General features: G+C 41.3%; 1 protein-coding gene and 1 pseudogene across 1 annotated transcript in view; one reads left to right on the top strand and one right to left on the bottom strand.

Annotated features, from left to right (window-relative positions):
- Window positions 1-5,752: 5,752 nt before the first annotated feature.
- Window positions 5,753-6,574, bottom strand: LOC138084593 (SIN3-HDAC complex-associated factor pseudogene; annotated as a pseudogene).
- A 1,752-nt stretch (window positions 6,575-8,326) lies between these two features.
- The window catches only part of VWA5A (von Willebrand factor A domain containing 5A), a 28,944-nt gene continuing 25,113 nt past the window's right edge, over window positions 8,327-12,157 (top strand). The window contains exons 1-5 of the mRNA XM_068977109.1: window positions 8,327-8,373; window positions 10,444-10,501; window positions 10,605-10,807; window positions 11,399-11,621; window positions 11,744-11,919. Coding sequence (XP_068833210.1) covers window positions 10,459-10,501; window positions 10,605-10,807; window positions 11,399-11,621; window positions 11,744-11,919 — 645 coding nt within the window. The 5' untranslated portion in view covers window positions 8,327-8,373; window positions 10,444-10,458. The remainder of the gene's footprint in view (window positions 8,374-10,443; window positions 10,502-10,604; window positions 10,808-11,398; window positions 11,622-11,743; window positions 11,920-12,157) is intronic.

The raw sequence follows: 12,157 nt of genomic DNA, 5'->3' as shown, positions 1-12,157 counted from the left end.
CTTCCCGAAAGACTGCTACTATCGCTATAGACAGTAGTGTTCTGCCTCATCTCTGAAACTCAACCAGTTCCTACCACTTTTTATAATGACTTGCTGGTCTCCTCAGGGATGGATTTGATATATTAGGAGTGATGGTTCTAAGTCAAAGAGAGCACTGGATACGGTGATTCATTCATCCAGCAGTTGGTCAGCATGAGGCATGTGCTGGCCAGTCCTCTCCTCACTAGACTGCAAGGTTGTGAAGAGAATGAGGCTGCATCATCTTTCAGTGAGCTCATCTGTAGTTCAGTTCAGTTCAGTCGCTCAGTCATGTCTGACTCTTTGCGACCCCATGAATCGCAGCACGCCAGGCCTCCCTGTCCATCACCAACTCCCGGAGTTCACTCAGACTCACGTCCATCGAGTCAGTGATGCCATCCAGCCATCTCATCCTCTGTCGTCCCCTTCTCCTGCCCCCAATCCTTCCCAGCATCAGGGTCTTTTCCAATGAGTCAACTCTTCGCATGAGGTGGCCGAAGTATTGGAGTTTCAGCCTCAGCATCAGTCCTTCCAATGAACACCCAGGACTGGTCTCCTTTAGGATGGACTGGCTGGATTTCCTTGCAGTCCAAGGGACTTGCAAGAGACTTCTCCAGCACAACAGTTCAAAAGCATCAATTCTTTGGCGCACAGCTTTCTTCACAGTCCAACTCTCACATCCATACATGACCACTGGATAAACCATTGCCTTGACTAGACAGACCTTTGTTGGCAAAGTAATATCTCTGCTTTTAAATATGCTATCTAGGAAATGGCAACCTACTACAGTATTCTTGCCTGGAGAATCCTATGGATGGAGCTTGGTAGGCTACAGTCCATCGGGTTGCAAAAAGTCAGAACGACTGAGCGACTTCACATCACATCACAGATATCCTCAATACTTGTTTTGCTCATGTTCTGTAACTTGTGGGATCTTTGTTCCTCAACCACGGATTGAAACCAAAAGTCATAGCAGTAAAAGCACTGAGTCCTAATCACTGGACTGTGAGAGAACTCCCCAAAATACTAAATAAATAAATTTTAAAAATTCCATCATTTGTCACTTACAATTATATAACTGAATTTTTTCCACTCCTGGACATATATTCAGAAAAGACAAAAACTCATTCAAAAAGATATATGCACCCTCATGCTCATAGTAGCACTATTAAAAATAGCTAAGACGTGGTTCAGTGGTAAAGATTTCGACTGACAAGTAGGAGATGCGGGTTCGATTGCTGGGTTGGGAAGATCCCCTGGAGGAGGAAACGATAACCTGCTCTAGAATTCTTGCCTGGGCAATCCCATGGATAGAGGAGCCTGGCAGGCTACAGTCCATGGGGTCACAAAAGAGTCGGACATGATTTAGTGACTAAACAACAACAACAAAAAGACATGGAAGCAACCTAAATGTCCATTGTCAGATGACTATATGAGGAAGATTGGAATATACAATATATACAATGGAATATTACTCATTCATTAAAAAAGAATGAAAAATGCCATTTGCAGCAACATGGATGGTCTGAGAGACTATTACACTAAGTGAAGTAAGTCCGATAGAAAAAGACAAATATGATATCAGTTATATGTGAAATCGAAAACAACTACACAAATGAACTTGTTTACAGAACAGAAATAGGCATAGAAAACAAACTTACGGCTACCAAAGGTTTGGAAAGGGAGGGAGGGATAAATTAGGAGTTTGGAATTAATAGCTACCCACTACTACATATAAAAATAGATAAACAACAAGGACCTACCATGTAACTCAAGGAACTATATTCAATATTAAATATCTTGTAGTAATTTATAAAGGAAAGCAATCTGAAAAAGAATGCATATATACAGACATATATATATATATAACTGAATAACTTTACTGTACACTTGAAACTGATACAACATTGCAAATCAACTACAAATCAATAAAAATTTTTAAAGGAGAAAGAGTAGTTATATAATTCTGGAGTAGGAATAAATTTATATAATATTTGAATTATTCGTATATTTTTAAATTAAAACTTTATCCATGTGTTACTTAAAAATATGACTGAAAATCTACCACTATAGTTTAAAACACTTCTTAAGAGAATATTACATTCTTTCTTTTACACATTCTATTTTTTGATCATTGTGTTCTAAATATGTATCTGATATTAGGTTATATTAATTGGATTGTTCTGGAAATATGATATTACACAGGTTTCCACATGTAAAAATAATATTTTAAGATATATTCTTACAAATATTTAGGCCACTAAACCCCAGAGATCAGAATTCCTTGATGGACACTTGCTTTTATATTTCTTGGCATAAAATACTTGAACTGAGAACAGAAGTCACATTCATTTAAACCTGCTTCTTCTTAACGTAAAGATGAAAAGGAATAACTGACATCTTTCCTCTCAAAATGATGAGATTAGGGAAAGAAAAGATACTCAGCTAGTTTCAGAGGAGGAAGGTGAGTTTCAGTCACAATGTTTATGTTGTATAGGAATCAAAACAAACAGGTTCTAAATTAACTTCTGATTTTCCCGTAAGCTAGAGGTTCTGATGTTTGCAGGCCATCGAGCCACGGAAGTGAAGAGAAGAGCCTGTGGACACCTATCTTAGACTCAGATGTGTAGTGTCTGCTTAATGCTTAGTTAAGTCACATAGAGTCTAGTGTGTGAATTAGTCTGTGACATCATCAGCCTCTAAAATAGAAATTTTAATACTAGAAATATTTTTATACACAATGGACAATGCACAAAATGTCTTGTTTAATTTGTATGGCAATTCTTAGAAGTATTTAATTTTTTTTTTTTACAGGTTAAAACATGAGCTCAGAGAGCCTCTCTGATGGATCAGATGGTACCCTGTGTTAGAGCTGGCACTGAAACAAAATGTATTTGACTCATGATTCAGTGCTGTTTCTGCCACTTTTGTGTTAATGGTTCCCTTCTTTAAAAGGCGGCAGTTATTTGACAGTCAACTTTGATTTTTAAAATATTATATTCAAGACCCATGCTGTGGGATATTATAGCCACTAGTTATATGTGGTCACTGAGCATTTGCAATGTAGTATGATTTTAGGTGTAGTGTAAATATAAATACATTATTAATTTCAAAAATTCATACAAAAAATGCAAAATGCTTCATAAGGAGTTTTACATCATTATATGTTAAAATATAAGTTTTGGTATATATCATATTAAATACAGCATTAAATTGATTTCAGCTACTTTTTTTTCTTTGCTTTTAAAAAATGGGCTTCTAGGACATTATAATCACTCATGTGAATGTATTATCTTTCCTTTTCTAAAATTTTTTTTTCTTTTTAGTTTTTTGGCCATGTGGTATGTGGGATCTTAGTTCCCCTGCCAGGGTTCACACCTGCACATCTTACACTGGAAGGGTGGTGTCTTAACCACTAGACCACCAGGAAAGACCCCGCATTATCTTTCTATTAAGCAATGATGATCTAGACTTCACTTTTGTTTTTTTTTAAATTTTCTAATAAGACTAAATTTATTCAATACCCTAGTAAAAGTTTTGATTATAAGTATCCAACAGTATAAAAACTACAAAAGAGATTTGTAGATTTCTAATATATTAATACAAAGTGCATGACTACATACAGTACATCCTACAGGCAAAGAGAGGTGGAAGGGGGAAAGAAGACGGTGGTTGAGGTCTAGTAATAAATAAATACAGAAGTAGAGATGATCCATATTCTAGTATATTCTACCACCAATACTGCAGCCAAAATGTACAAAAAAGAATTTCAAAATAACTCAGGAGGAAGATGATAATGGCTGGGGTTCTTGTAATACACCTCAAAGTCTGCGGGAGCACTGACCCAACTCACTGTGTAGTCTGCGCATACGGTGGCTTGTAGTTTTTTTCCAAAGGAAGAAATATAAAACTTAAAGTTTCGATTAAGAACTATAAAACTGTAGGGTGCCCATAAAAAGTGGCTCACTCTCTTGTTATGTATAATATCCAATCTTTAAAATCCAGTTTTAAAAATAAGTACCGAGTCATGTTTTACCAGGGAGGTAAACGATGCTTCCTCATTATGAAAACAGGTGATATATTTTCCCTGTACTTTTATTTTTTTTTATTTTTATTTTTATTTTTTTATTAATTTTTTTAAATTTAATTTTAAATTCTTTAATTCTTACATGTGTTCCCAAACATGAACCCCCCTCCCACCTCCCTCCCCATAACATCTCTGTGGGTCATCCCCATGCACCAGCCCCAAGCATGCTGTATCCTGCGTCAGACATAGACTGGCGATTCAATTCTTACATGATAGTATACATGATAGAATGCCATTCTCCCAAATCATCCCACCCTCTCCCTCTCCCTCTGAGTCCAAAAGTCCGTTATACACCGCTGTGTCTTTTTTCCTGTCTTGCATACTTCCCTGTACTTTTAGACAAGAGGCAATAGATAGTACTTTGGTTTGGGTTCAAGTAAAAGGCTTTTAATGAAGGTTTTAGAATGGAAGAGCTCCACATTTAGGATGTATCATCTAACACCTCAGTGTTCAGAAAGCCTGACTAAAAGAAGCCAGACCAAAACCAACCCACTCAGCATTAACACACACCTCTTTTCTTTTAGTAGAATTTTACTTTAATATAGAATGAAAAAAAAAAAATCCCCAAACCCTAACAGGTTAAAACAAGTCAAACAACCATTCTACACAGATAAAACTTTCACAAAGGTCAACTGAAGTAATCCAGAGCTAAAACTAAATTGTGCAGATTTTCAGTGAAGTCACCAGTCACGTAACATAAACAAATTATTTACACACTTGCAAGCCCTCTAAGAAACATGCCCCAAGAAGCATTAACCTTTGTTTTTCTCGTGTGCCATCCTAAAGACTTGCACATTGTTATTTTTCAGATAACCTAACATTTTTAATAGAGAATGTTCTCTACCAAGTGGTAATGCTTTGGTACTATTCATATAGGATTGCTTATCCTAAAGACTTGACATTTCCCCAAGAGGAACTTTAATTCTGCTTTAAGTTTTGATTCTGCTTTTCAAGTTTCATATAAATTAAAATCTGTATCGAATATCAATATGGAGGGAGGTGACATAGGATGCAACATATATAGTCAAGTTATCTCTGCATATTTAGAAATTACTCCTTCAAGATATTCACACCAGAGAGCTGCCTGTCCTGTTTAATATTCAGTAGTACAGGTTTGAATCACCAGAACCTTGGGAAGACCTTAATATTTCAGTTATTAACAACTACCTCTAGGGGCAAGTCCATGTTTACTGAGTTATGACAAATTTATTATAATGAAGGAAAACAAGTGTAGCCAGCCATCTTAAAAAATGCCCCAACCACTGCTTCTCAAAATAGAAAGACTAAAACTACATATGTTTATCATACAACAAATCCCATCTCTGTCCCCTGAAAATTCCCCCAGTTTCATTCATTAGAAGGGGATTTTTAAAAAAGACTTAAAGAGCACTTTACAGCAGCATTCGGCTTTCCTATGAAATACTCAGCATCTTAAATATTATGTACACTTCTTTTTTATCTCTTAGTAAGTTTCACTGGCTTCACAAACTCTTGTGGAACTGGAGGAAAAATAACCCATTCAAAACTACTTTACAAATCCATCTTTTGGCAGAATAGCAGGTATCCAAATTAAAAATAGGAGGGTCATTTTGTTGCTTTGTTTTCCAAAATTTAAATGTTTTTGCTCCCCTTCTACATAAAGCTTAGTCACCACTCCTGAGTGGAGATAGGCAGAGGCTCTGGCCTCTGCTCCTCCGGCTTCTCAGCAGCTGCTTTCTTATTGCTGCAGCAAGGCTTGAATAGATGTGTGTCGATGAGGACTTCCCCAAAACGGCCCTTATAGATAATGCCACAGCATATTTTCTGTCTTTTCCAGTATGTGAGATCTAAAAAGGAAAACACTGGCGTTCTGTTGGAGCCAGAAGCCATCTCTGTATCTGAGCCATCATCTGAGTGGTTACTGTAACAGGGAGACTGAGCTGGAGAGGCACTTGAGGTTGTACTGTGAGCATCAGAATTGTGGCGTTTAAATTCCTTCTGCAGTTTACTGATCTGGTTACTTTTTATTCTGTTTCTAGATAGAGTTTTCACTGTCTTTGGTTTCAGTGTAGTCTTTAGACTGGGTCCTGCCCTTGCGTCTACCACATAATTCCAGTTTTGTTTTTTTTTTTTTTTGATCCTGCTGGCAATTTCTTCCATCTTTTCACAAGCAGGACACAGGCATTACAGATATCTCCTGAACGAGTCTCATGTAACCCAAAACAGCTCTGGTAATCCTTTTCATAGCGTTTACTGTCAGTGAATCGAGAACTGGAGGATTTAGCTCAGCAGCCCTCTATACTTTGGTACATCTTTGGCTTGTGAAAACCAAACATCTTTTCTTTTGGGCAATAGCCTTCCAAAAGCAGCCGTTCCACGCGCAATAATGTTCCCGAGGGGTGCAGTGCACACCAAGTCAACCCCCCCTTCAAATCGCTCCCTGCTCCTCAACTGCCTTGTCTAGAAAGATTGTCTCCTGCAGTTCTGCAATTGCTTCCGCTGGCGGGGAAGGTGTAGATTCCGCTTTCCCCTAGACTTTACTTTTGAAAAAATACTTTCAATTCTCATAGTTTTAATAGTAGTATGTAGTTCATGGAAATGCTTAAAAACGTAGCTTTTAAATTGCTAAACTGATTTTGAATTCCAAAATGCACCTAAGGCCTGAATGAGCACAAATATTCTCAGTTATTTGCACTGTTAGCCCCCATCATTTGATTTTATAGCCGGAATGAAAAACCCACAAGTGACTCATGACTGGAAGACTTGGTCTGTGGGTGCCTTTCCTTGGCTCCTCATTTTCCTCACATATTGTAGGAAGGGATACAATCTTGGAACAAACGACTCAAATGAGAAATGAATCAATGATATAAAGCCAATAGAGTTTGGGGTCTAGCACAGTAAGAATGAAGAAACGCTAATTCAGTCTATTACAAAAACACGTAATTTTTGATGTTAATGTAGTTTCTTACAGTGTTTTCATAAAAAAAAAAAAAAAAATCCCTTCCCTTTGCCTCTCCTGTTTGTTCCTTAACTGAGACCAGACAAAGGAAAACAAAAACAAAGACAAAAACGTCCCAGGGTTGAGGACTTGACCCAGAGAGAAGTGAAATTTTCAATATTCTGTGTAAGAATTTTCCGTCGATCCCTTAGTCACGTAGTCACTACCTTACATCCGGTCCCTAAGAGGGGGCGTGGCTTTCTGGAAATTCTGTCTGCAGCTGTTTTCTGCCTGCAGCGACGCAGAGTGCTGGGAACAGCTGGAGGTAAGTGAGTAGGGTGCCCGCGCCGGCGCTGAATGGCACCCTTTTCTCCTGAGGATTGAGACCTGCCTCTTACAACTCCCTTTCCCCGTCTTTAAATCTTTCGGGGCTCGTTTTAACTGCAAGCCCAGGGTAGGGACCTCAGTCCTGGAGTGCGATGCCCAGAGGGTATCTGCGGGTTTGGTGGGTCAGGGGAATCTTGCTGAATGTGGAAGGAGGGTGTAGCCATCTCCGGATAATCCCAAGACCCCTCTTTCTACTTCACTTCTCTTAATTCATTTTACTTTTGATCAACTTCTCTCGTTCTTTCTTCCTTCCTTTGTTTCCTGTGGACACTTGATGTTTCTCAATTTTATGTGATTTTATGCTGGGGAAATGGAGCTTCAAGCCTTCTCTCTCCAAATCCCCCCACCCCCGACCCCCAACCCCCTCCCCAGTCGGATTGCAGCCCCTAAAGGTGTCTATATAGAAATTGAGGACTGACTCAGATCCCTTCCGTTAGTATTTGGATGCTGAAATTTTCGGACTGAATAAAGACTCAGTCACTTTCCGTTTCTAGAGGAGTCCCGCTTTCACCCACTCCTCCGGATTCCGGGTTCTCCACTTCTGCCCTGCAGCAGGCTGCAGGGGTGTGATCCTCTGCGCCACCCCCAGCTGCTCCTTCCCGCCCCGCTCTGCCGGGGCGCCTGCATTCCTGAGGGTCAGCCTAGCACTGAGGCCCCCCGCCCCCGGCTCAGTGAGCCATCTTCTGCTCTTCCTGCTGCCTGGGATTCAAGGCTTTGACCTTGGCCAGCCGCTGTGGCCAGTCTGCCTACCTGTTGCTGGCTGCATTTCTGAAGTGCCTTCTTGAAGGAAGAACTAATTCTGACGCAGCATCATTTGTTTGAAAAGGGTAGGGGAGAGGGTGCAGGAAATCAAATGACGGGCAAAGAGGGATTTGTTCTGGGTCATAATCAGGAAATAAATAGGGTTGTTTCTTTATAGGAGACGTCCCTCTGCTTCTCTCACCCCATCTGAAAACCACCCTAGGTGAGTATTACCTAATTTGGAGCATGGGTGGCCTGACATGTGACGCAGTTTCTTCAGCTGTTGTACCCGGGTCGGTGTCCTCCTCCTGCTTTAAGCGCCCTGCTGGTGTGGTTAGCAATTCTTCCTGTCCCCAGCTCCAGCCTGTTCTAGCAGGAAATTTAGCCCAGTTAGGAGTCTGCATGGAAACCTCTCCTCCCCTACAGCTGGTACTGTGCTCTGTGTTTCTCTGTCAGATAGTGTGCCATTTTACCACACTCAGGTTTTACTCAGTTGCTCAAAATAAAAACAGACACGGAAGGAAGAGCCTGTTTTATTGGCTCTGATTTGTGAGGAGGGGCACTGCGATAAGAAACAGGATTGCCATCATCTGGAGGAGCAACCTGGACTTTGCTCTGGAGTGTGGATAGTGTGTGATATACCTTAAATGGTGATTGGGATGAGCATAGATGGTCTAGAATACTTAGAGGCAATCTCACAAATGCTTGGGTTCAGAAAAGTCCCAGGGCATCTTCAATGGGTAGGACCAGCTCCACCTATTACTTCTCTGCATAAAGGAATCATAATGTAAATCACAGTATATGTGCATACATTGATTTCTTTGTTAATATGTCACATGAAATGGTTGTCTAGGGTTATAGTAAAACTTGGAAGATATGTTTAGAATGGCATGATTTAAAATAGAGGACATGCTACATGTAGCATGTAATATACATACATACATACATATATATATACACACACACACACACACACAGTGCAAATAGGTGATTCCCAGGTGGCTCAGTTGTAAAGGCTCCACCCTATCATTGCAGGAGATGCAGGAGACAAGGGTTTGATCCTTGGGTGGGGAAGATCCCCTGGAGAAGGAAATAGCAACCCACTCCAGTATTCTTGTTTGGAAAATTCCATGGACAGAGGAGCCTGGCAGGCTACAGTCCAGAGCGCTGGACACATACTTGTGTACAAACCACACACACATATATAAATATATCTTCAACAGGAGAATCCATCAGCAATTTCAATTATGAACCACAAAAGAAAAGCTACAAGATAATTGCTCCAAATTGTAAGGGGGTCCATTTTGAATTTGGTAGCTTCCTACTTGTCTGAATAGCATGATCAAAGTGACACCAGAGGTCTATTTAATAATAGTAAAAGGAATAATGGGAACAATACTTATGTCTATTAACATTGCTTAACTGTTTCCTATAAGTCAGGCACTGTTCTAGGAACTTCACATGTACTAATTCATATATGCATATATGATATACAGCTATTATGGTTTTCATTTTAGCAAGAGAATACTGAGATTCAGAGGAGTTAAACTAATTACACTGATTCAATATATGTAACAAGTGGTGTATTAAATATGCTTTTGAAAAAACTGGAGCCAGCCTTTGAACAAACCTCAGGGTTTTTCAGAGATTTCCTATTTAGTATATACTTACTGAACCTTGCAGGTTCCCCACCTGGGTCTGGCGTTTAGAAGGAGCCTTACTACCGGGTTTTCTCCAGTGGCTTAGATGGTAGATAATCAGCCTGCAATGCAGAAGACTTGAGTTCCATCCCTGGCTCAGGAAGATCCCCTGGAGAAGGGAATGGCAACCCACTCCAGAAGGGGTTGCCTGAAGGGTTCATAGATAGAGCAGCCTGGTGGACTGCAGTCCATGGGATCACAAAAAGTCGGACACAACTGTGCAACTGACTTTTTTCTTACTATTAGCAACTTTTTCACCTATCCAGTCTTTTTTTCTAGGTTCCTTCCTCCACCATTATGCCAGAGAGAAGCAAATAAAATGCTGGTACTTGAGTGATTGGGCTTCTCTGGTGGCTCATCTGGTAAAGAATCAGCCTGCAATGCGGGAGACCTGGGTTTGATCCCTGGATTGGGAAGATCCCCTGGAGAAGAGAACAGCTATCCACTCCAGTATTCTGGCCTGGAGAATTCCATGGATTATATAGTCACAAAGAGTCACAAAGAGTCAAAAACGACTGAGTGACTTTCACTTTAATTTTCTGAGTGAATAGCTCCCAGCATGTTACTCTGTTCATCATGTGTTTTCTCCACAGTAACCCTGTGTCACCATGGTGTACCCAGGAGGTCTCCTAACCCCCCAGGAGAAGCCAGGTAAGTCTGACTCATAACTCTTACTTGCCTTCATACCTAACCTGGCCTATAGGAGGTATTCAATTACATTTTGTTGAACTCTTGGACTCTGGTCTATCTCCAGTGCCACTGAAGAGCATCTCTGTGACCTTGTCCTTCTGTGAGTTTGTGGCTGGTGTGTCTGCAACCTTGAACTACAAGAATGAGGAGGAAGTTCCCTTGGAGGCTTTCTTTATATTCCCCATGGATGAAGACTCAGCTGTCTACAGCTTCGAGGCCATGGTGGATGGAAAGAATATTAAAGCAGAATTACAGGACAAGATGACGGTACTGCGGATAAGTACATTACCTCCTTTCTCCTTTCCCTAATGCATACTCTTCAGGATCTCCAGCAAATGCAACTTCACAAAATATGCTGATGTTGAATGCTCTTTCCTTTATTCCCCTCTAACTGCTAATTTCCTAAAATCATTTGGAGGGAAAGTCAATCAGAGTCACTTAAGGTACAGCTGTGGGGACTTCCCTGGTGGCACAGTGGATAACAATCTGGTTGCCAATGCACGGTCATGGGTTAAATCCCTGGTCTGGGAAGATTCCACACACCACGGGGCAACTAAGCCCACAAGATGCAAGTGCGGAAGGCCACATGCGAGCCTGTGCGCCACAACAAGAGGAGCCACCACCCTGAGAAGCCCAAGCACCTCAGTGAAGAGTCGGCCCTGCTCACCACAATTAGAGAAAGCCCGAGCAGGCAACAGAGACCCACTGAAACCAAAAATAAAAGCAAATAATACAATTTAAAAATAAAGTGCGGGTGTGAACTTGGCAATACCAGCCACCGTTTCTCCCTGCTAGTCTTTGTTTTCTGTACCCTGCGTACCTCCACCGACTGTGTCGGCTTTCCTTCTCTGTCCTCAGGCACATGCCAACTATGAGAATGCCATCATCCGGGGCCACCAAGCCTTCCTGTTAGAGGAGGACATGTGCTCCAGGGATGTGTTCTGTTGTAACGTGGGGAACCTCCTCCCCGGGTCGCAGGCGGAGCTCACCCTGAAGTACGTGCAGGAGCTGCCCCTGGAAGCAGACGGGGCTCTGCGCTACGTGCTCCCTGCTGTCCTGAATCCTCGGTACCAACTCTCTGGTCAGTCTCCTCTCCCTCCAAATACTCCTGGGGGAGTTGACGTAATTGGGGAAACCCCTTCAAGGCTGTAGGGTGCTAGAAAGAGTGGGAAGGGAACGTAGAACTAAAATAACTTTTTGTAGGATGTTCTGAGGACAGTTGCCTTAATATGAAGACTCCTATAGTCTCTTTGGAGGACCTGCCCTACACAATCAGCATGGTGGTGACCATCAGTTCCCAGCATGGTATTGACAGGATTCAATCCAACTGCTCCTTGAGTCCTATTGAGTACCTTGGAGATAACAAGACTTCTGCTCAGGTAATTCACAGGAGAGCATTATCATTGCTGGTACCCTTTTCCTTTAGATCCTGACCTTGGTCCTCACTCAATTCTCCCTCCTTATTTTTTCTTATTAACCCAGAGGGGATCACACTGTGCTCCCTCCTCACCCCCCCACCTTTAATTTCCCAAGCCTCCTCTCTGTTCTTGTTCCTGCCCTTGGCTGTTCTCCTTCATGGAAGAAGCCTGTAGCCCTCAGCTCTATCTAAAGGCAGGG

This window comes from Capricornis sumatraensis, chromosome 8 (assembly GCF_032405125.1).
Source record: "Capricornis sumatraensis isolate serow.1 chromosome 8, serow.2, whole genome shotgun sequence".
Taxonomy (NCBI): domain Eukaryota; kingdom Metazoa; phylum Chordata; class Mammalia; order Artiodactyla; family Bovidae; genus Capricornis; species Capricornis sumatraensis.
This window is presented reverse-complemented; position numbering and strand designations above follow the sequence as displayed.